General features: G+C 44.2%; 1 protein-coding gene across 3 annotated transcripts in view; it reads right to left on the minus strand.

Moving 5' to 3' along the window:
- rtn1a (reticulon 1a) overlaps nt 1–24,468 on the minus strand; it is a 49,828-nt gene that overhangs the window by 10,226 nt on the left and 15,134 nt on the right. The window contains exons 2-3 of one of the 3 annotated variants that reach the window (XM_029675506.2): nt 18,630–19,346; nt 17,711–18,385 (exon numbers count right to left, since the gene is read on the minus strand). In XM_029675506.2, coding sequence (XP_029531366.1) covers nt 17,711–18,385; nt 18,630–19,346 — 1,392 coding nt within the window. Of the gene's footprint in view, nt 1–180; nt 288–13,786; nt 14,069–17,710; nt 18,386–18,629; nt 19,347–24,468 lie in introns of those variants that run through there. The other 2 variants (XM_029675507.2, XM_029675508.2) reach the window with 2 other exon arrangements.

Genomic DNA, 24,468 nt, shown 5'->3' on the forward strand with positions numbered 1-24,468 from the left:
GAGATGCAAAAAAATAATAATTCACACACGCACCAAGCGAAGCAGCCGTAAAACAGACAGGCAGGACAGCAATGCCAGAGAGACTTGACATACATCAGCATATGTGCATTGTGATCTGATCTACAGATTGCACAAAGAGAGAAAAGCTTTAGCTAGTGCAGTAGAAGCGTGTGTACTGACCTGCGGCTCCCATGGCTGAACAGGGATAGAGGCAGCTGCTTTATCCACAGACAAAAGGAGAGCATGAAGGGGGAGTGGCCACAAGCACACAGGCTAGTCATTGGTCTGGGGGAGGGTTAAGGGGATAGGTTTCCAGAGACCTGAGCTGCGATCCAGCACACACTCGTTCACACACCCTCTCAGTGAGCTCTTTTAAGACTGCCAAGCAAGGGCAAAATTAAAGTGACTATCTTATTCAAAATGGTGGATGAGTATCTCCCTCCACCAGACAGGAAGATGGAATTCTTCCCGATCATTTATTCTCTTATCTATAGCCCGCAGCATGTGACTTCATTGGCAGTATACCATCTACTGAGTGGGTTTCTCAGCAGATCTGCAACGTCTGTGAGGGTGTTATATGACCTCACAGTGAGGATGAAAGATGCAGGCTGAAATGTACTGCTCTATTAAAATGCTTCAGCTCTGTGAGCACCTGCCTGGTGCAATTACCACAGCTACGGTGCTGCATTTTCTCCCCCTCCACTCACAGATAGAGAGGAGGAAGGAGAGAGAGTGAGAGAGAGATGGAGGGAGAGAGCGAAAGCACTCCCTGGGGAACTGAGACAGATTCACTTGCTCTGAATATGTGGAATGAGGGACACGTAACGTGTCTACACCGACACACCCAGCCTTTATTGTTCAACACAAAAGGACAAAGGGACGGTTTAACAGGAAGCCGTCAAAACAACAGACACAAACGTCATGGACATGGTTTCTAAACGCTGCTGATACAATCTGACACGGTTTAAATACCATAATAAAGGCTTAATGGAGTTTGATGGCTGAGTTTGGGTTGTCATCTAAAATGCCAATCGTTGAATCATATTACAAATCATGCAACTGTCTGGAACTAGCCTACATTTTCTTTTACTGACAAAATACTGCCACCCAAGAGAATAAATTATTCTTATCAAGGAAGACTATTGGTGAATAATACCGTTTTCAAAATAGATGGTAATTTTGCATTAAGTAAAAAAAAAAATATCTGGTTAAAAGTATTTTTGTGGTAGTTGAACCAACTGATTGGATGAAACTATTTCTGTTCTGATTTCAGATCTGGGTCGCAGAGAAGTAGATTTCATAATATCTTAGAAGATATTTCTGTTCTGATTTGAATAGCAGAGAAGTAGACTAATATTTGATACACTAAGTTGTTAGGAAAGTGGTCAAAGTAGTGGATGTGTCAAAAGTTACATGAATTACTAATTGTGTCATTCTTAGAATGTGCTCCCCCTGTGCTGTAGTTAACAAATTCAAAGTTTCAAGGCAGTCAGTGGGAAGTTAGCCTACTACAGTTGGGTGATATTAAGATAGCATCGTCTACTGACGATGATTGACAGCCATAGTCGATGGTGATGACACAGTGATGTGACAGATGATGCTTTAGCCTTTTAACTTTACTGGCGCTGCGCAGTGAATAACGGCGTCTCGCGGCACACAGCAGGGGAGCACGCAAGTGACATTCCCGAGGAATTAGCCTTTTCCTATTTTCTAAAGCCTATTTAAATAAATACTTTTTTTTATATACAGAGCGCAATTGAGAAATGTAGGCCAGTCAGAGAGAAGAATTCCACCCAAGCAGCGCAAAAGGTCCAGTCAGAAAATATTGTTTCTCTCTCTCTCTCTGTCGGACACTCCTTGACTTTCTTGTGTCTAGCTGTAAAAAATAATTGGTTGCCTATATTTCCCTCTCTTTCCATTCGATAGGCTATGAATAGGACTTTGGGCTATAGGCTACACTCATAATTTTATGCAGGGCTTTCTCCCGATCAAACAATGAATGTAACAGAGTTCAAGCTCAAAGAGTTATTTGAATAGCCTAAAAATGTAAAAGGTAGCCAGGGTAATAATGAGAGAAAATAAACCATATCAATAGCCTATAGAAAACATCTAATGACCAGTTTAATAAAGTTTAAGCTTATTAAGAAAGAGATGATCCATGCGGACCAAGAAAATCCCTCTACACGAAGTTGAAAACCAAATGGCCAATAACCTATCCTCCTACTAGGTCTATCATAAAAGCTTTAAGAGAAGTTAAAGTTCCCAAATTTTCTAGCTTAAGAAGGTGTTGTCCTAAAGTTGCCACTTTCAAAAAGAACAAGTATGAAAGTCTATAGCCTAGGCTATTCTTAAATCACAGCTTTATAAGCGATAGTTTGTGCTATTATACTATTATTTATTTATTCTTATACAATTATTTTATGAGGCAAATAAATCCACTATTATTCAGTTCTGAACATGGTAGACTGCCTCTATCCAGCCCATGATGTTAACCTAACTCACTACGATAACATGCTGACCACACTGCTCGTGTTGCAAAATAAATGTACACACACATGTTATTCAATCATTGCGTGTGCGTAGCCAGGTGCTAAAATTGAACTTGGGTCATTTTGTGATGCTTAATGCGCTGCAAGTTCAGCCTTTCCTATCTCCTCATTGGTTTTTAGGAGCATATCCCACGTGGGTGATTGAAAGATGAACTGAGGTCCACATTCCAGTCCAGTTGGTGGTGGTAGTGCACCTTCAAGTTGGTTGCCAACCACCATATAAAGTCCAAAGAAGAAGAAGAAGCCTGAAGTAGGAGAGATCACTAGAAACGAACTCGGTTTACCATTTTATCTGTGGATGAATTGTCAGAGTAGAGGACCATGACTTGCATTTCAGGTAAAATAACAACCCAATGTTTATATCCCAGGACAAATTAGCTAGCAACAGCACACTAGATAGCTACATTTCCATAAATGTTTGCTTTTCGACCTGTCCCCAAATTAATATAATTGGTTCAGAGATCGTTTTGACATTTCAACCATCTGGCGTCGGAGGACGTTCCTTATCACCGTCACTTATCACTGTCACCGCTCCATCATGTGTGTGACACACACACCTATTCCATGCTGGAGCTCCTCCACCAGAAAGGAATATTATTAAATATTTGCCTGCACTTAGCCTCGGCCTAGGCTTTCAACAACATTATATGTCATTATGATTCGTCCAGTTGTAGCATTCGATTTCGTGCTATTGTCACGAGTCCGACCGAGGGTGTTTCCCCTTCCCGGGCGGGTGGCGCTCGGCGGTCGTCGTCACCGGCCTATTAGCTGCCACTGATTGTTTTTCCTCCCCCTCCTTGTATGTTTAGTGGTAGCTCCCCCTCCTTGTATGTTTAGTGGTAGCACCTGTTCATGTTTAATTAGTTTGTCTTTATTAGACAGCCGGCCCGCCTGGTTGTTGTGCGGGATTATTTCTATGTAACCTTCGGCTCTGTTGTAGAGGTACGTGTTAGTGCCTAGTCGTGATTTTTTCCATTGTACTTTTTGATTCCCTGTGATTGGGAATGTAACTTTTGTGAGCACCCTGTGGTGCGTTGGTGCTATTAAAAGACGCACAGCATTGAACTCTGTCTCCTGCATTTGACTCCACACCCACGACACCCGGAGCATTACAGCTATAGCCCAACGGTTTAGTCAAGTATTATTTATTGGTTGGCCAATAGGGGTCAATACCATCATATGTGATATACACTGAACAAAAATATAAACATGCAACAATTTCAAAAAGTTTACTGAGTTACAGTTAATAAATAAATTCATTAGGCCCTAATGTATGGATTTCACATGCCTGGGATTACAGATATGCATCTGTTGGTCACAGAAACCTTAAAAAAGGTAGAGGCATGGATCAGAAAACCAGTGACTATCATTTGCCTCATGCAGCGCGACACATCTCCTTTGCATAGAGTTGATCAAGCTGTTGATTGTGGCATGTTGTACCACTCCTCTTCAATGGCTGTGTGAAATTGATGGATACTGGTGGTAACTGGAACACGCTGTTGTACATGTCGATCCAGATTTTTCCAAATATGCTCAATGGGTGACATGTCTAGTGAGTATGCAGGCCATTGAAGAACTGGGACATTTTCAGCTTCCAGGAATTGTGTAGAGATCCTTGCAACATGGGGCCGTGCATTATCTTGCTGAAACACGAAGTGACTGTGGCGTATGAATGGCACGACAATGGGCCTCTGGATCTCGTCACGGTATCGCTGTGTATTCCAATTGCCATTGATAAAACGCAGTTGTGTTCATTGTTCGTAGCTTATGCCTGCCCATACCATAACCCCATCGCCACCATGGGGCACTCTGTTCACAACGTTGACATCAGCAAACCGCTCACCCACACCACGCCATACACACTGTCTGCCATCTGCCCGGTACAGTTGAAACCAGGATTAATCTGTGAAGAGCAAAATTCTCCAGCATGCCAGTGGCCATCGAAAGTGAGCATTTGCCTAGTGAAGTTGGTTACGATGCCGAACTGCAGTCAGGCCAAGACCGTGGTGAGGACAACATTTACATTTACATTTAAGTCATTTAGCAGACGCTCTTATCCAGAGCGACTTACAAATTGGTGCATTCACCTTATGACATCCAGTGGAACAGTAGTGCATCTAAATCTTTTAAGGGGGTGAGAGGGATTACTTTATCCTATCCTAGGTATTCCTTAAAGAGGTGGGGTTTCAGGTGTCTCCGGAAGGTGGTGATTGACTCCGCTGTCCTGGCGTCGTGAGGGAGTTTGTTCCACCATTGGGGGGCCAGAGCAGCGAACAGTTTTGACTGGGCTGAGCGGGAACTGTACTTCCTCAGTGGTAGGGAGGCGAGCAGGCCAGAGGTGGATGAACGCAGTGCCCTTGTTTGGGTGTAGGGCCTGATCAGAGCCTGGAGGTACTGAGGTGCCGTTCCCCTCACAGCTCCGTAGGCAAGCACCATGGTCTTGTAGCGGATGCGAGCTTCAACTGGAAGCCAGTGGAGAGAGCGGAGGAGCGGGGGTGACGTGAGAGAATTTGGGAAGGTTGAACACCAGACGGGCTGCGGCGTTCTGGATGAGTTGTAGGGGTTTAATGGCACAGGCAGGGAGCCCAGCCAACAGCGAGTTGCAGTAATCCAGACGGGAGATGACAAGTGCCTGGATTAGGACCTGCGCCGCTTCCTGTGTGAGGCAGGGTCGTACTCTGCGGATGTTGTAGAGCATGAACCTACAGGAACGGGCCACCGCCTTGATGTTAGTTGAGAACGACAGGGTGTTGTCCAGGATCACGCCAAGGTTCTTAGCGCTCTGGGAGGAGGACACAGTGGAGTTGTCAACCGTGATGGCGAGATCATGGAACGGGCAGTCCTTCCCCGGGAGGAAGAGCAGCTCCGTCTTGCCGAGGTTCAGCTTGAGGTGGTGATCCGTCATCCACACTGATATGTCTGCCAGACATGCAGAGATGCGATTCGCCACCTGGTCATCAGAAGGGGAAAGGAGAAGATTAATTGTGTGTCGTCTGCATAGCAATGATAGGAGAGACCATGTGAGGTTATGACAGAGCCAAGTGACTTGGTGTATAGCGAGAATAGGAGAGGGCCTAGAACAGAGCCCTGGGGGACACCAGTGGTGAGAGCACGCGGTGAGGAGACGGATTCTCGCCACGCCACCTGGTAGGAGCGACCTGTCAGGTAGGACGCAATCCAAGCGTGGGCCGCGCCGGAGATGCCCAACTCGGAGAGGGTGGAGAGGAGGATCTGATGGTTCACAGTATCGAAGGCAGCCGATAGGTCTAGAAGGATGAGAGCAGAGGAGAGAGAGTTAGCTTTAGCAGTGCGGAGCGCCTCCGTGATACAGAGAAGAGCAGTCTCAGTTGAATGACTAGTCTTGAAACCTGACTGATTTGGATCAAGAAGGTCATTCTGAGAGAGATAGCGGGAGAGCTGGCCAAGGACGGCACGTTCAAGAGTTTTGGAGAGAAAAGAAAGAAGGGATACTGGTCTGTAGTTGTTGACATCGGAGGGATCGAGTGTAGGTTTTTTCAGAAGGGGTGCAACTCTCGCTCTCTTGAAGACGGAAGGGACGTAGCCAGCGGTCAGGGATGAGTTGATGAGCGAGGTGAGGTAAGGGAGAAGGTCTCCGGAAATGGTCTGGAGAAGAGAGGAGGGATAGGGTCAAGCGGGCAGGTTGTTGGGCGGCCGGCCGTCACAAGACGCGAGATTTCATCTGGAGAGAGAGGGGAGAAAGAGGTCAGAGCACAGGGTAGGGCAGTGTGAGCAGAACCAGCGGTGTCGTTTGACTTAGCAAACGAGGATCGGATGTCGTCGACCTTCTTTTCAAAATGGTTGACGAAGTCATCTGCAGAGAGGGGAGGAGGAGGATTCAGGAGGGAGGAGAAGGTTGCAAAGAGGCAGGGTTAGAGGCAGATGCTTGGAATTTAGAGTGGTAGAAAGTGGCTTTAGCAGCAGAGAGAGAAGAGGAAAATGTAGAGAGGAGGGAGTGAAAGGATGTCAGGTCCGCAGGGAGGCGAGTTTTCCTCCATTTCCGCTCGGCTGCCCGGAGCCCTGTTCTGTGAGCTCGCAATGAGTCGTCGAGCCACGGAGCGGGAGTGGAGGACCGAGCCGGCCTGGAGGATAGGGGACATAGAGTCAAAGGATGCAGAAAGGGAGGAGAGGAGGGTTGAGGAGGCAGAATCAGGAGATAGGTTGGAGAAGGTTTGAGCAGAGGGAAGAGATGATAGGATGGAAGAGGAGAGAGTAGCGGGGGAGAGAGAGCGAAGGTTGGGACGGCGCGATACCATCCGAGTAGGGGCAGTGTGGGAAGTGTTGGATGAGAGCGAGAGGGAAAAGGATACAAGGTAGTGGTCGGAGACTTGGAGGGGAGTTGCAATGAGGTTAGTGGAAGAACAGCATCTAGTAAAGATGAGGTCGAGCGTATTTCCTGCCTTGTGAGTAGGGGGAAGGTGAGAGGGTGAGGTCAAAAGAGGAGAGGAGTGGAAAGAAGGAGGCAGAGAGGAATGAGTCAAAGGTAGACGTGGGGAGGTTAAAGTCGCCCAGAACTGTGAGAGGTGAGCCGTCCTCAGGAAAGGAGCTTATCAAGGCATCAAGCTCATTGATGAACTCTCCGAGGGAACCTGGAGGGCGATAAATGATAAGGATGTTAAGCTTGAAAGGGCTGGTAACTGTGACAGCATGGAATTCAAAGGAGGCGATAGACAGATGGGTAAGGGGAGAAAGAGAGAATGACCACTTGGGAGAGATGAGGATCCCGGTGCCACCACCCCGCTGACCAGAAGCTCTCGGGGTGTGCGAGAACACGTGGGCAGACGAAGAGAGAGCAGTAGGAGTAGCAGTGTTGTCTGTGGTGATCCATGTTTCCGTCAGTGCCAAGAAGTCGAGGGACTGGAGGGAGGCATAGGCTGAGATGAACTCTGCCTTGTTGGCCATGGATCGGCAGTTCCAGAGGCTACCGGAGACCTGGAACTCCACGTGGGTCGTGCGCGCTGGGACCACCAGATTAGGGTGGCCGCGGCCACGCGGTGTGGAGCGTTTGTATGGTCTGTGCAGAGAGGAGAGAATAGGGATAGACAGACACATAGTTGACAGGCTACACAAGAGGCTACGCTAATGCAAAGGAGATTGGAATGACAAGTGGACTACACGTCTCGAGTGTTCAGAAAGTTAAGCTTACGTAGCAAGAATCTTATTGACTAAAATGATTAAAATGATACAGTACTGCTGAAGTAGGCTAGCTGGCAGAGGCTGCGTTGTTGACTATGTAGGCTAGCTGGCAGTGTCTGCGTTGTTGACACTACACTAATCAAGTCGTTCCGTTGAGTGTAATGGTTTCTACTGTGCTACTGTGCTGCTATTCGGGGCTAGCTGGCTAGCTAGCAGTGTTGATTTACGTTACGTTGCGTTAAAAGAACGACAATAGCTGGCTAGCTAACCTAGGAAATCGCTCAAGACTACACAATTATCTTTGATACAAAGACGGCTATGTAGCTAGCTATGTAGCTAGCTACGATCAAACAAATCAAGCCGTTGTACTGTAATGAAATGAAAAATGTGATACTACCTGTGGAGCGAAGCGAAATGCGACCGGTTTGTTGAGTGCGGAAGTTCTGTTACGTTAAGGACGACGAATAGCTGGCTAGCTAACCTCGGTAAATTAAGATAATCACTCTAAAACTACACACTCTAAACTACACAATTATCTTGGATACGAAGACAGCAAAGACAACTATGTAGCTAGCTAACACTACACTAATCAAGTCGTTCAGTTGAGTGTAAGTTGTGCTGCTAATCGGTAGACGGTGGACTAGCTAACGGTAGACGTTAGCTAGCTAGCTAGCTGCAGGGCGGTGTAGACTGCGTTAGGATGACGGAATACGATAATTACGCAATTATCTATGATACAAAGACGACTATGTAGCTAGCTAAGAAGAAAAATTGCTAAGATTAGACAAATCAAACCGTTGTACTATAATGAAATGTAATGAAATGTAATACTACCTGCGGACCGAGTGCAGATGCGACCGCTCGCTCCAACCCGGAAGTTGCTAAAAGACAACGAGCATACAGATGAGCTTCCCTGAGATGGTTTCTTACAGTTTGTGCAAAATTATTCAGTTATGTAAACCCACAGTTTCATCAGCTGTCCGGGTGGCTGGTCTCAGATGATCTTACAGGTGGAGAAGCCATATGCGGATATCCTGGGCTGGCGTGGTCTGTGGTTGTACATGACGGCTTATGGTAGAGAAATTAACATTCAATTCTCTGGCAACAGCTCTGGTGGACATTCCTGCAGTGAGTATGCCAATTGCACGTTCCCTCAAAACTTGAAACATCTGTAGCATTGTGTTATGTGACTAAACTGCACATTTTAGAGTGGCCTTTTAAGTGCATCTGTGTAATGATCATGCTGTTTAATCAGCTTCTTGATATGCCACACATGTCAGGTGGATGGATTATCTGGGCAAAGGAGAAATGCTCACTAACACGGAGGTAAACAAATTAGTGGCACAACATTTTACAGAAATAAGCTTTTTGTGCATATGGAACATTTCTGGGATCTTTTATTTCAGCTCATTAAACATGGGACCAACATTTTACATGTTGTGTTTATATTTTTGATCAGTGTACAGTACCAGTCAAAAGTTTGGACACACCTAATCCAGGGTTTTTCTTTATTTTTACTATTTTCTACATTGTAGAATAGTAGTGAAGGCATCAAAACTATGAAATAACACATATATTATCATGTAGTAACCAAAAAGGGTTAAACAAATCAAAATATATTTTAGATTCTTCAAAGTAGCTACCCTTTTGCCTTGATGACAGCTTTACACACTCTTGGCATTCTCTCAACCAGCTTCATGAGGTAGTCACCTGGAATTCTTTTCAACAGTCTTAAAGGAGTTCCCACATATGCTGAGCACTTTTTAGCTGCTTTTTCTTCACTCTGCGGTCCAACACATCCCAAACCATCTTAATTGGGTTGATGTCGGGTGATTGTGGAGGCCAGGTCATCTGATGCACCACTCTCCTTCTTGGTCAAATAGCTCTTACACAGCCTGCACAACATTCTAGAGAAATAAGCTTTTTGTGCGTATGGAACATCTCTGGGATCTTTTATTTCAGCTCATGAAACATGGGACCAACAAATATATTGTGATGATGAATTATGGGTACATAATCACTATAGGACAAAGGATGGCGTCACCTGCTTACAGTTGACACGGTTACTAAAACAGCTCCACCCTTTGAGTGGCGAAATATATTTATGTTCTGATTTCGGACTTGAATAGTAGACAAGCAGAGGAACATTTCATATGCTCTAACCTTTCGCCTAAGTTGTTGGGAAAGTGGTCAAAGTAGCTGATTTGTGTCAAAAATGGCATTGTTTACAGTGAATGAACTGTTGGAAGTCATGTGACTGTCTAACATTGGGGAATGCTTTAAAATGTTGAAAAAGTCCCATTTAAGTGAAGATTGGGGAAAAAAATACAAAAAGCTTAATAGGTTAAAAAGCATAAAATACACTGCTCAAAAAAATAAAGGGAACACTTAAACAACACAATGTAACTCAAGTCAATCACACTTCTGTGAAATCAAACTGTCCACTTAGGGAGCAACACTGATTGACAATACATTTCACATGCTGTTGTGCAAATGGAATAGACAACAGGTGGAAATTATAGGCAATTAGCAAGATACCCCCAATAAAGGAGTGGTTCTGCAGGTGGTGACCACAGACCACTTCTCAGTTCCTATGCTTCCTGGCTGATGTTTTTGTCACTTTTGAATGCTGGCGGTGCTTTCACTCTAGTGGTAGCATGAGACGGAGTCTACAACCCACACAAGTGGCTCAGGTAGTGCAGCTCATCCAGAATGGAACATCAATGCAAGCTGTGGCAAGAAGGTTTGCTGTGTCTGTCAGCGTAGTGTCCAGAGCATGGAGGCGCTACCAGGAGACAGGCCAGTACATCAGGAGACGTGGAGGAGGCCGTAGGAGGGCAACAACCCAGCAGCAGGACCGCTACCTCCGCCTTTGTGCAAGGAGGAGCAGGAGGAGCACTGCCAGAGCCCTGCAGATGACCTCCAGCAGGCCACAAATGTGCATGTGTCTGCTCAAACGGTCAGAAACAGACTCCATGAGGGTGGTATGAGGGCCCGACGTCCACAGGTGGGGGTTGTTCTTACAGCCCAACACCGTGCAGGATGTTTGGCATTTGCCAGAGAACACCAAGATTGGCAAATTCGCCACTGGCGCCCTGTGCTCTTCACAGATGAAAGCAGGTTCACACTGAACACGTGACAGACGTGACAGAGTCTGGAGACGCCGTGGAGAACTTTCTGCTGCCTGCAACATCCTCCAGCATGACCGGTTTGGCGGTGGGTCAGTCATGGTGTGGGGTGGCATTTCTTTGGGGGGCCGCACAGCCCTCCATGTGCTCGCCAGAGGTAGCCTGACTGCCATTAGGTACCGAGATGAGATCCTCAGACCCCTTGTGAGACCATATGCTGGTGCGGTTAGCCCTGGGTTCCTCATAATGCAAGACAATGCTAGACCTCATGTGGCTGGAGTGTGTCAGCAGTTCCTGCAAGAGGAAGGCATTGATGCTATGGACTGGCCCGCCCATTCCCCAGACCTGAATCCAATTGAGCACATCTGGGACATCATGTCTCGCTCCATCCACCAACGCCACGTTGCACCAGACTGTCCAGGAGTTGGCGGATGCTTTAGTCCAGGTCTGGGAGGAGATCCTCAGGAGACCATCCGCCACCTCATCAGGAGCATGCCCAGGCGTTGTAGGGAGGTCATACAGGCACGTGGAGGCCACACACACTACTGAGCCTCATTTTGACTTGTTTTAAGGACATTACATCAAAGTTGGATCAGCCTGTAGTGTGGTTTTCCACTTTAATTTTGAGTGTGACTCCAAATCCAGACCTCCATGGGTTGATACATTTGATTTCCATTGATAATTTGTGTGTGATTTTGTTGTCAGCACATTCAACTATGTAAAGAAAAAGTATTTAATAAGAATATTTCATTCATTCAGATCTAGGATGTGTTATTTTAGTGTTCCCTTTATTTTTTGAGCAGTGTATATCAAAAGTATGTAAGCACACTATTCCAGACCGGTCTGTACGTTTTAAAGTTTGAATGACGTTTCTATCTTAAACGGTGTAGGAGGGATGGAGTGCTCATAATAACTAGCCAATAAGTCAGAAGAGTAGAGATTTAGAATGAGACGTTTGCAAGTCCCATTAATAATTTGTTCAGCATCTAATTCCCTTTTATTAGGCTTAGCGCTAGATAGCAGGCTTTGCTTTCACATTGGTAATGCACAGTAAACAATTGTTATAGGCCTATAGCCTATTTCACAGAGTGAGTCATGGGTGAGGTTCTGTCAAGCTCTCTGGTTTGTAGAGACCCTGGGGATTACTGTCCTGCCCAGCCAGCATGAACACAGGATGTTGAACCAAAACGTACAGTAGGTACCGTGGCACGCAGACAAACCCTGATCACTGATACAGGCCTGTATGATTTCTGCTTCTGATACTCAACAAGCTGATGCAATATTCCTCACTCTTCAGATTTGTAGTCAGATTATGTTCTACATTTTTAGGTAGCGGCAGAGTGAACCAGTTTGAGCCTGACCCGGTTAGACCACTAAAGTCAACGACACTGGCTCAAACCATGCCCCAAGCCAGCATGATCAAACATGTATCCAAACCTGTGTCTTTGCTTCAACAGCTTATTCAAACTAAAGAACATCCAACTGGTAAATTTTATAATTTATCTGTGTGTGTTTTGTGTGTGTTAAGGTGAAACTCTAAGTTGGACCAAGGTGTATCATTGTCAATGCTAATATGGCTAAGATTCACTAGCTAGCTAACCAACAACTGTAACAATGTATTTGAGAAATGATGTATGTTATCAACAAGCTAAGTGAAACCAGTTTGTTTTGCCCCATAGTTGCGCACACGTCACTTTTGTTGCTAAACAACCAACCCGTCTATAGTGAAACCTCAGAGAATACAAGCTATTATGCTCACAACTCTGTGACTGAATGAAAGGAACTGGTTATTGTTCAATGAAAATAAAGTATCCACATAGACCTGTGTGGCTCCTTCTCTGTATATTTTATAAAGAGATTTATAGGCTATTAGTCTTGCATTTTAATTTGGAGATTCTATTCTATTCTCCATTTTAAATCTTAAAATTACTCAGTTTCATTCACAGGTAAGGAAAAGGCAGACCAACCAACCCCATCTCTCTCCTACAATAAGCATGGCTGCAATAGAAAATGACAGCCAGCTGGAAAGGCGAGGAGGAGGAAGGGACACCATTTTCTCTCCTCGTCAGGCAATACTAATGCACACCATGATGGAGAAAAAGGCAAACAGAGGCTGTGCCTTTCTTTCCCAGTCGCTGCAAGGTGCCCTGGCAGCCGATGGATGAGACTGATGTAATTAGGATGGGTGTGGCCTGGTTGCCATGGAGACAGTCCGTCAGTGCCATCCGGATGCTCCAACAGCCTCGCACACAAAAATAGCTCAAAGTCTCCGGCATGAAAACAGCTCCCCCACAGAGCGTCACACTGGGAGGGCGATAACAATGACACACCTTGGTCCAACATAGAGTTTCACCTTAACACACACACACACACAAAACACACACTGAACAACAGACGTCTCACAGCATGTATGTATACATTCGTCATTATAATCAGCAACGTCTCACAGCCACCCACCCTCCCACCCTCTTTTTCCCCTTTGTCTCACACGCACACAGAGAGCGTGATCAGGGCGTGTCTGCTGTGAGACGGGGGGGGTAAACAGCTAAGCCTGTTCACCCAGGCCCCGACTAGCACACACCTTGGATACCACCACGACCATACATGCAACATCCCCCTTTCACACAAACACAACTAGAGCTTTGCACTCGCAGCATAAATAGGCTACATGTGCACCTCATACATACACACAAATCAGATCACCACTCACAGCCTAGATACACACACTCCTAACACACAGACAGAGACAGATAATCCATTCCTTACTTAGATTTATGTGTATTTTGGGTATATGTTGTGAAACTGTTAGATATTACTTGTTAGATAATTGCTGCACTGTCGGAGCTAGAAGCACAAGCATTTCGCTACACCCGCAATAACATCTGCTAAACATGTGTATGTGACCAATAAAATGTGATTTGATTTACACAATAAACACAGCAAACACATCAGTACCCTGGCCTTTCCAGCTACTCCAGGAGCACTCCTTCTTGATACCGTCTGCAGTGGCCTGCATGCTGATGATCAATCTCCCTGATTTTCCTTTCTCTTGGTCCTCTCCGTTTTCTTCTAGCTCTTCCTCTTCTTGTGCCACTGATTCACTCACTCATCTCACAAAGGCATGAATAGTTGGAATGATGAGATGCGGAGACGAGAGGGAGGGAGTCAAGGTTTCCAAGGTACTGCTGGCTCGCGGAAAAAACAGAATGATGCTGTGGAGCAGTGTTAGCGAGAACAGAAGGAGGAGAGGGGGTGTGGGTGGGGGTGATCGAATAAACGCCACACCACAGTCGCTACTGCAGCAAATCATCCATGCAATGATTTAGTGCGGGGGGGTAGGCATCCCTTCACAATAAAAGTCCTCATGCTTATCCTGATTCTCAGAGCAGACTAGGTGGTGGGCTGGGGGTTTGGTAGTGAAAGAGTTAACCAACATGCCCTTTGATTAAGCTCAGTCGGAAGCAGGCAAGTGCACTGTCATATTTCCTAGCCCACCCCTCATGCTTCCATTTTTGTGGCTAGTTTCATCATGATCAATATTGTATAGAAGATAATTTACGGATAAGGTGCCAGATTGAAATTACAATTGAAACAAATCTGACGTCATCCTTCACAGCATTGAGACTGTGGGTAAAAGGTTTTGTGTTAAGACTGAGGATTCTATAGGCTACTGCTGGGGAAGGGACCTAGCGTAGCTAAGAAATCATCTAGCAAATAGTCAACTCCTCTGTCCTTTGTTTCTACGCTTTGTACAAAATAATGTTTAAGCTTGTGGTCAATATGACACAAATACCGTAGTTATTTTCAATATGTCTCACTAATTATTGAGCAGCTTAAGTGCTTGTCTTTTTAATAATTCATAAATATACACACTGTAGCCTACAGTAATAGCCCTCAAAGGTTTACTGCTTTAAGGCTGTGGTTCAGTTTGTGCTTTAGGTCCCACCAGGATGCATTAGCAATGCAAATGACCTGACAAAGCTCTAGGGCGTTTCCATGACAGCGAAGGCTGAAAATATTTAGGATATCTCAGATTGTTCTGGCAATTCTCACAAATAAACGTCATTAGGAGGAAGGATGTTTGACATGCTTTTTACATTTGTATCACAAACCATTTTTGAGTGGCCATTTTAGGTCCTTTTTAGACCTAATCACGCCTCCTGTAAGACCCTATGATCTGTGAACTGTACATGATACAGACAACATCTTGATGTCATTATACTCCTTATAGTGTGATCTAAAATATGGAGTATGTCTTGATTCTGAAATATAATTTTTCACATTCATTTATTCAACATTAAAAACATGAATATGAATATCTGAAAAGTACCCTTTCTGATTTTGTTAATTTTAAGACATTGTTTGGAACGATATACTCTACAAGTACATCACATTTCCAGAGTGGGCTCTCTGCTACATTGTACATTGTATGAGCCCCACCAACACAGTGAATGGGAAATGGAATTCAAAGGGTGATTTGCTGAATGAGTAATTGTAGAGGAAGGCTGTGACTTCATGAAAACTTAGATCACAGAGGCCTATAATAACTCAAATAAAATCAATCATAACATCTCTTATGCATCCCACATCTCAATATCACATAAACAACATATTTGGTCTTGCCCACATTAAGTACACTTTTTAAACCAACCAGGGATTTTTGTAAGGCAACAAAGTCAGATTGCAGCTCTAACAACACCTGGTCTACAGTTGGGGCAATGGCAGTTAATTACCTATAATATCAATTTCTATGTATAAAACGGGTCATATCATTAAAATTACCAGAGAGCCCACTCTGGGAATTTGATGTGTTTGAAGAGTAGATTGCTACAAACAACATAATATTTTTTGAATGTGAAACATTTTAATTTCAGAATCTAGATATACTCCAAATTTGAGACAACACTATAAGGAGTATAAGTACACCAAGATGTTTGTAAGTCGCTCTGGATAAGAGCGTCTGCTAAATGACTTAAATGTAAATGTACGGTTCATGCACAGGTCTAAAAAGGGCCATAATTGACACTTTCATTATGATTAAAAAATAAATAAATTGTGATACAAATGTACAAACCATGTCAAACATTCCTTCCTTCCAATGAAGTTACTATGTGAGAATTTCTAGAACAATCTGAGATACAAAAAATATATTCGGGGTATGATGGCATGGGATTGCCACAGTGATGCATGTAGGAGCTGAGTCCAACACAGACAGTACCACGTCTAAACAGAGTCTGTGTGCTTGGATAGAGAATAACTATATCATCAGGATTTTGAATGTTAACATTGACCCCTCTATTTCAGTGACATTGGTACAGTCAGTGCACAGACAGCCTTGTCGGCATCCCCCTCACACTTTCTGCTTGCTGCAGCCTTGAGAAAGCTCTCTACCACGGCAACAGCCAATGGGCAAAAAATATATGAGCCTGTGATGTGCTCTCCCCCTTGGACGGTGTTGCCATGGCAACTTCTGCGGAGCTGCACAGGCCGTGGTACATAATGTCTGCTCTGCTTGTCTTCACTCTCCAGCATACACACGGACCTCTCTTATAGTCTATGGTGCCCTGCACCACCTAGTGGTGGAGGAATATCAACTTCATCAAATGGGTTGACCTGCTTTTAGAGATTCCAGAACCTTCTTCTGTGGTTGTCTGTTTGTAAACAGCAGGAGAGGGGAGGGGCTTCGACTTTTCCTCAAGCACATCAGATGTTTTCATTTCTCTTTATTCTCCCCATCTGAATAAGGAATGTCAGTTACATACTATAGGTGGATATTGTGCTATGACAGCAAAGGAACCATACGATAATAAGTGAACTGTGATATTTTTGTAACTGCATCTATCTGCACATCAAAAGAATCCTCCTAAGCGTAAATTGATGTGTGTGTGCCCCAGATTTGACATCACAGGATTACATAAACCCACTATTTACAACAAGGATGAAAAAGAAGCAAACAGAAGAAAGACAACTAAGTGCCAACACAAAATGTCCGGCTTTACACACATAGAACTCTCTGGCTCAATGTGGTGCAAAGTGATCTCTGGCGTGATCTGTGATGATGTCTGTCTGAAAGAGTTAGGAGACAGATGGCCTGTTTGGGATGTGGGAGTGAGAGAGTCTGGGCTGTTTCAAAACAATTCTATACATATCAAATGAGAGTGAGGGATTAGTTGATATCTTTAATGATGTAGAGGCTCAGCCTCTGTTGATTGTCATCGTAAAAATGCTGGCCTCAGACATGTTTTGTAACTATAGCCTACCACCAGAGGGAAGCAGATCTTGAAATCATGCAGCAGCTCAAAATCTAAGATGCTCACACCCACCACAGCACAGAGAGAACAGAACTAGCAGTCTCATAGCAACCCTTTTTATTTCCAACCTTGTCAACACAGCCAAGATAACAACACTCTTTGACCTTCCATGCTATCTCTTCTGATGCATCACACAATCAGGGCAGTAAAAACAGTGCATGAACAACCTGCTGTATTAGAGGGATTCCATTGTCATAGCAACAGCCTGGTAAAATACATGCAGTTACTAGTGTTAAAAAACGGCAAACCACACAGCCACTGGATTCTCCACAGACAAACAAATGCACCGACAGATACCGTACTACCTGCTCGATAAGATGGTAGAGAAATTTCTGGAATGTTGTGATGAAATATAATGCAAAGGCAACACAACTGCAACAAGGAAAGATATAAAGATAACATGGCTGCAAGGAGGGATAATAGTGTAGTTAGGTAGGTTTATCACCACAGATTGTATGTTGGAATGCAGGCTATAAGAGTTAATGGGCAGAAAATAAATAGGCTACAGAATACCATATGAAATTCTCTATCAACAGATGAGGACAAGTTGATTAATTACAGGACTTACCTTTCTGTTTGTCAAAGTCCTCCATAAATACTGGCGCAGCAGGTTTGGTCAGGTCTCCCTTCCCCTCAGTGATGTGCTTGTCATCCAGGAGGGGCCTCTCAGACCTCACCTCCGGGGGCACGGCAGCCGTGGGGGGCTTGGGCTTGGTGGGGCAATCCTCTTCCATCTTCATGTGGCTCTTGCTCTTGTCATTGGATGATTTCATCATGGAGCTCGTGACAGGCTCGGCTGGAACCACCTCTGGGGCAGGGCAGGCGGGGGGAGCAGCAGTGGGGATCAGAGGTGAAGGGGTGTTGACCCCCTGTTTGGGGCCGGACCCCTCTCTCTTGGGGCTCTCCTCATTGGCAGACTCGATGAAGAGCTCACTGTCCAGCTCAGCCTCCCTCTCCTCCCTCAGGATGCTGTAGGATATGGGCCCCTTAGCGCTGGGGGGATTGTCGAAGGGGTTGCCAGTCTGGCTGAAACCTCCCTTGCTGCTGGGAGGCTGCTCAAAGGGGTTGTTACTGGATTTGGTGCTGGGGGGGCTCTGCAGGGGAGGATCCTCAGAGACCAGCTCTATCTCAGAGTCCCCCGACTCTGCACTACTGCCATCCTGCTCCCTGGTCTTGGTGGAGCCTGGGGTTGGCTTGCTGCTGGGGACAGCCTTGAACAGTTCTTGGGACGGAGATTCTTTCTCTGCACACACACACACAGAGACAGAGACAGAGACAGAGACAGAGAGAGAGAGTGTCAGGGTCATCTTTAAAATGTTTTTTGTCCTTTTATGATGTGTGGTAAACCTTAAAACCTTACATTTTTACCAAACTTGAAATACTGTATTTCAAATCATAGCTAAACCATAGTCCAAGACCATAGACCATGTTGATGGTGAACTCTCTAACTCACTAGAACACAGTAGGAGAGTGTGGGTGATAGCTACCTGTTGGGGATGCATTGGGGGAGGAGTTGGGGCTGTCGTCCTCTGGCTCAGAGAGTGTAACCGTGGGAACGCCCTGCAGGCCCAGGCTGAGGATGTTGTCAGACACATTGGCCTGCGGGGGGGTGGGTTTGGCAGAAGCAGGGGGGTGGGACTCGGTCAGGGTGATCTTCACAGGGCTAGCGGTCTGAGGGGTGCCCAGGTTACGGTAGGAGCGGTAGTCAGACAGCTCCTCATCCTCAGAAGGCTCCTCTACGTAAGGGAAGGAGTGCGAGTCAAGCGCCGGGCCCAGGTTCTCTTCCTCTTCCTCCTCCTCGAGTTCTGCAGGGCTCTTATCCATGTAGCCTCCCAGGGAGTCCAAGCTAGACAGCCCAGTGTCTACTAGGCTATGCAGGGGCCCCTGGCTCTGGTGCTGGTTGTGGATGTCATCACCATGGCTGATATCCATGTAGTTGTAGGCCTCGGTCTTCGACTCGGAGCCCCCCAGCAGGGACTTGGGCATCTCATCAACCAGGTCAGTGATCGTCTTGGTGTTGGAGGAACCAAAGATGCTGTAGGAGTCGAAGGTGTCCTGGGAGGAGGGGCCAGAGGAGAGCTTCAGATCATTAGACAGGTAAGAGGCATCCTGGCCTGAGGGATGGCTCTGATTGGACAGGAGCGAGGTGTACAGGTCACCATCATCACTCATGGGCTTCCGGAAAAGGTCAGACAAGGCGTCACCTAGAAGGAGAGGATGGACAGTGGATTTAATCACAGACCTCAATTGGCAAACTTAAACAAATGGAAAAGTGGATAGATGAAATAGGCAGAAGATATCATCACAGGCAACATAACATGTCATTGATATATTTCAGTCAACAGTGAACTGGGGCAAATATGACAATGCTGCGTTAGAGTTGAAATTCTTCAAAACACGTTCCAATCCAGTTGCAATGTTGAATTGACAATAATAACAGGATTATGTTACATATGTGTACTCCAGGCCTGATAGTGGAGATGTGTGGGATCGTAGGGAGAATATGGGAATCAGTTGGGAGATCTGATGGCGGTGCAGATCAGTGATGCAGCACTAACAGAGGGCACTTGTGCCCTGAGCCATACAAAGGGGGATTGTTCAAACCCCCAAACTCATCCCGCCGGCTAAAAATCCTCAGACTGAGGTACGGGGGATGGGTTCTGTATTCAAATCAAATCAAATTGTATTTGTCACATGCACTGAATACAACAGGTGTAGACTTTACCGTGAAATGCTTACCAACAATGCAGTTCAAGAAATAGAAAATATTTACTAAATAAAATAAAGTAAAAAATTACATAAACAGTAACACAATAAAATAACAATAACGAGGCTGTATACGTGGGGTACTGCTACCGAGTCAATGTGTGGGGGTACAGGTTAGTTGAGGTAATTTTACATGTAGGTAGGGGTAAGGTGACTATGCATTGATAATAAACAGCGAGTAGCAGCAGTGTAAAAACAAAGGGGGAACGGGGGTGTCAATGTAAATAGTCCAGTGGCCATTTGATTAGTTGTTCAGCAGTCTTATGGCTTGGGGGTAGAAGTTGTTAAGGAGCCTTTTGGACCTCGACTTGGCGCTCCGGTACTGCTTGACTTGCGGTAGCAGAGAGAACAGTCTATGACTTGGGTGACTGGAGTCTTTGACAATTTTTTGGGCCTTCCTTCCTCCTTCCATTCCCATCTCTCGTTTGTATTCAGAAATCTCCTCTGACAAGATGGCCGATTGTCACTGAGGCACACACACATACTACTGTACCCTATCATTTTCTGTGTGACTTTCCACCTGTCCAGTATGGCATGAGGGCTACCACAGTATGAGAGCGTTGCAAAATGCAAAGGCATCCCAATAACAGTAGTTACAAAAGAGTAGTCTTTTGTTACCCTCCATGTGTTGTCTACCGGCAAAAATAATGTGAAAATAAATATTTAGTTTCAGTGACCTCAGTAGAAAATATTTACAGTGGAGACAGCCAACATTTTTCTGCAAAGTTATTGCACAGGGCATTTCCATAGAAAATTACCCATGAGCACCAACATGTGAAGTTCATAGGAACATATCAAATTGTGTGTCAAATCAAATGTTATTTTTCACATTGTTAGCAGATGTTAATGTGAGTGTAGCAAAATGCTTGTGCTTCTAGTTCCGACAACGCAGTGATTTTTTATTTATTTTTAAACTTTTATTTAACTAGGCAAGTCAGTTATGAACAAATTCTTATTTTCAATGACGGCCTAGGAACAGGGGGTTAACTGCCTGTTCAGGGGCAGAACGACAGATGTGTACCTTGTCAGCTCGGGGATTTGAACTTGCAACCCTTCGGTTACTAGTCCAACGCTCTAACCACTAGGCTACCCTGCCGCACCAACGAGTAATCTAACCTAACAATTCCACAACAACTACCTTATACACACAAGTGTAAAGGGATGAAGAATATGTACATAAAAATATATGAATGAGTGATGGTACAGAACGTCATAGGCAAGATGCAGTAGATGGTATCGAGTACAGTATATACATATGAGATGAGTAATGTAGGGTATGTAAACATAAAAGTGGCATAGTTTAAAGTGGCTAGTGATACATGTATTACATAAAGACGGGAAGATACAGTAGATGGTATAGAGTACAGTATATACATATGAGATGAGTAATGTAGGGTATGTAAACATTATATTAAGTGGCATCTACTTAAGATAAGAGTCTATATTTTTGGGAAATTAAGAAATAGATACATTATACAACCTTTTTCAATCTTAAAAATTAGGCATCAGTAAAGGCTCTGATTTCTAGATGAGCAGATGGAAAAGGGGACTGAAAAGGCATCAGAATACATCACAACACAATAATGTTGACATAAAGGCCCCTGCCAAGTACCAACTAATATCGACTCATTCTGGTTTGGAGAAATTGTTTATCTTCTGTAAGTTTAAGAAATATTGCCTTGTACCTTGTAATTCCGTCACCAAAAACTAGTGGTGGAAAAAGTACCCAATTGTCATACTTGAGTAAAAGTAAAGATACCTTAATAGAAAATGACTCAAGTAAAAGTGAAAATACTACTTGAGTGAAAAATACTACTTGAGTGAAAGTCTAAAAGTATTTAGTTTAAGATCAATTTAAGTATACAAAAGTAAATTGAATTACCTAAATATACTTAAGTATCAAAAGTAAAAATCATTTCAAATTCCTTATATTAAGCTAATCAGATGGCATCATTCTTTAAAACATTTTTTTTTACGGATAGGCAGGGGCACATTACAACACTGACACATCATTTACAAATGAAGCATTTGTGTTTAGTGACTCCGCCAGATCAGAGGCAGTAGGAATGACAAGGAATGTTCTCTTGATAAGTGTGTGAATTGGACCATTTTCCTGTCCTGCTCAGCATTCAAAATGTAAGTACTTTTGGGTGTCAGGGAAATGTATGGAATAAAAAGTACATTATTTTTTAATTAGGAATGTGATTTTGGATTAGGAAGTTGTCCAAAATATAAATAGTAAAGTGAAGTACATTTTCCTCCAAAAAACTACAGTAGTACTTTAAAGATTTTTTACACAAGTACTTTACACCACTGCCAAAAACTCACATATCTTTAAGATATTATTTAATTTCTCTCCCTCATTAGGGAGGATGATACAAGTCCACAGAAGTAACAAGTAATGATAGACTTACCAATTAGTTATAGTGATTTTACTGATTATATAAATTTTGTTTATGAATTATTAAGAGATTAAAACTTGTAATTCCATTACCAAATTGGTAACGGAATTACTGAAACTGAATTGGGTCACCTGCTACTGTCCTCCCTTCTGGCATATGTTATGTTTAGCTCATAACTATTCCTTGTCTTTGTTGTTTGCTGGTCAAACCAAGAGGGTCTGGACAACCCTTTTCTCTCTCTCTCTCTCTCCCTCTCCTGTCACCTCCCCCAGCTCTTACTACCCATAAGCACTGACCGACGCCGGACATCCATGGACGTTGAAAAGTAGTCGACATTTTGTCAGTTCCCATTGGTCCACAGACCGACCGGACTGGACCCAATTTGAACAAATCATAGACGTACAGTATGTTTCATAATTATGAATAGCACAGTACAGTGAGTAGAGTACAGTATATTGTACTGTACTCTACCAAACTCTACTCTGCTATGCTGTATTGTACTGCACTGTACTCTACTGTGCTGCGCTTTCCAAACTTGTGAAACATAAGAATGACATTCCTATCCATAATTATGCATCTCTGTGTAGTACAGATCAGGGACCAATGATGTAAAGCCGTTACCATAATTCCGTGACCTGGTGTGAATCCACTTTACTTACTGTAGTTCCATAATCAAAATAGATTTTTTCAAACTCAAGGTGCCATGCCACAGCTGATACCCCATTCTTTCTGCAGACATCTTTGAATCTTAATTGGTAGCAGATATTTAACAGTTTTTGGAAAACATGTTTGCATAATAACCTGAGGGAGATTTTACTGTAATTACGTTACCAAAGTTTACATTCTTCAATTAAATTAGTTTTAGTACATTTTTCAGTGGCAATTGTGAAAAGTAGACCCTATGTATGATTTGTTAAACTTTTAAAATCAATGGTTTTATAGTTTGGCACACATTTTAAAGTGAAAAAAACTGAGTCAAAGCGCAATGCCGTTACCGTGGCATTGCCCCACACAGCTTGCACAGACAGTGGGGCCCATTGCTGGAATGTGTGCTGTGTTTGCACAGCTGAGTGCAAAGCCTAGTTTACTCCCCCACTAACTGTGCTGTGAGCGCCTCCCCTCGCTCCCCAGAGCTGCTCTCCACTCTTTACCTCTCACTGGGCAGCAGTACCTCTATAAATAGGCTGGATCCAGCTGCTGGGGTGGATGAGGGGGTGGGGGAGGGATGGGGGATTTACATAGGAGCCTTCAGGCTCCCCCAGAGGATGTAGGCTGAATACCCTACGGGTCAGGATGTCCCGTCCCTCTCCATTAGGGTTGCACATTTTGGGGAATATTCAGAGGTGGAAACTTCCGTGGGAATAAACTGGAATATATGGGAATTAACGGGAATATATGGGAATTAACGGGAATATATGAAAATTATTATTAATACTTAAATGTAGATGTGTTTTGCATTGGATATATTTACCTTATCATATGGAGACAGAAAGATAAACCTTTTACCATATAATAAGTAGACATAATTGCAAATGATTAAATCCTTCCAAAAGAAATTTAAAAAACGACTTAGTTTGATGTATTTCAGAACTGCAGAGCAGAGTCTGAACATCAGGCAGGATGGCATTGTCTCCCTCAATCTGTGCAATGGCTACCGCTATAGGTTTCAGGAGTTTCGGGCTGCTTACCACTCTCTCCCAAAATGCATCATCCAGGAGTATCTCCTTGACGGGGCTTTCCATATCGGCAGACTGTGATACGGCCATTTCTTGGAGAGACTCCTTCCCCTCCAGGAGACTGTCAAACATGATGACAACACCACCCCAAAGGGTGTTTCCGAGCAGATTCAATGTGGTGCTCTTATTCTTCTCACTTTCCTTGGTGAGGTAGATGGCTGCTATAACTTGATGACCCTTCACATACCTAACCATTTCCTTGGCTCTCTTGTAGAGTGTATCCATTGTTTTCATTGCCATGATGTCTTTGAGGAGCAGATTCAATGCATGAGCAGCACAGCCAATGGGTGTGATGTGAGGGTAGGACTCCTCCACTTTAGACCAAGCAGCCTTCATATTCACATTGTCTGTCACCAGTGCAAATACCTTCTGTGGTCCAAGGTCATTGATGACTGCCTTCAGCTTATCTGCAATGTAGAGAC

Source organism: Oncorhynchus nerka, linkage group LG12, assembly GCF_034236695.1.
Source record: "Oncorhynchus nerka isolate Pitt River linkage group LG12, Oner_Uvic_2.0, whole genome shotgun sequence".
Classification (NCBI taxonomy): domain Eukaryota; kingdom Metazoa; phylum Chordata; class Actinopteri; order Salmoniformes; family Salmonidae; genus Oncorhynchus; species Oncorhynchus nerka.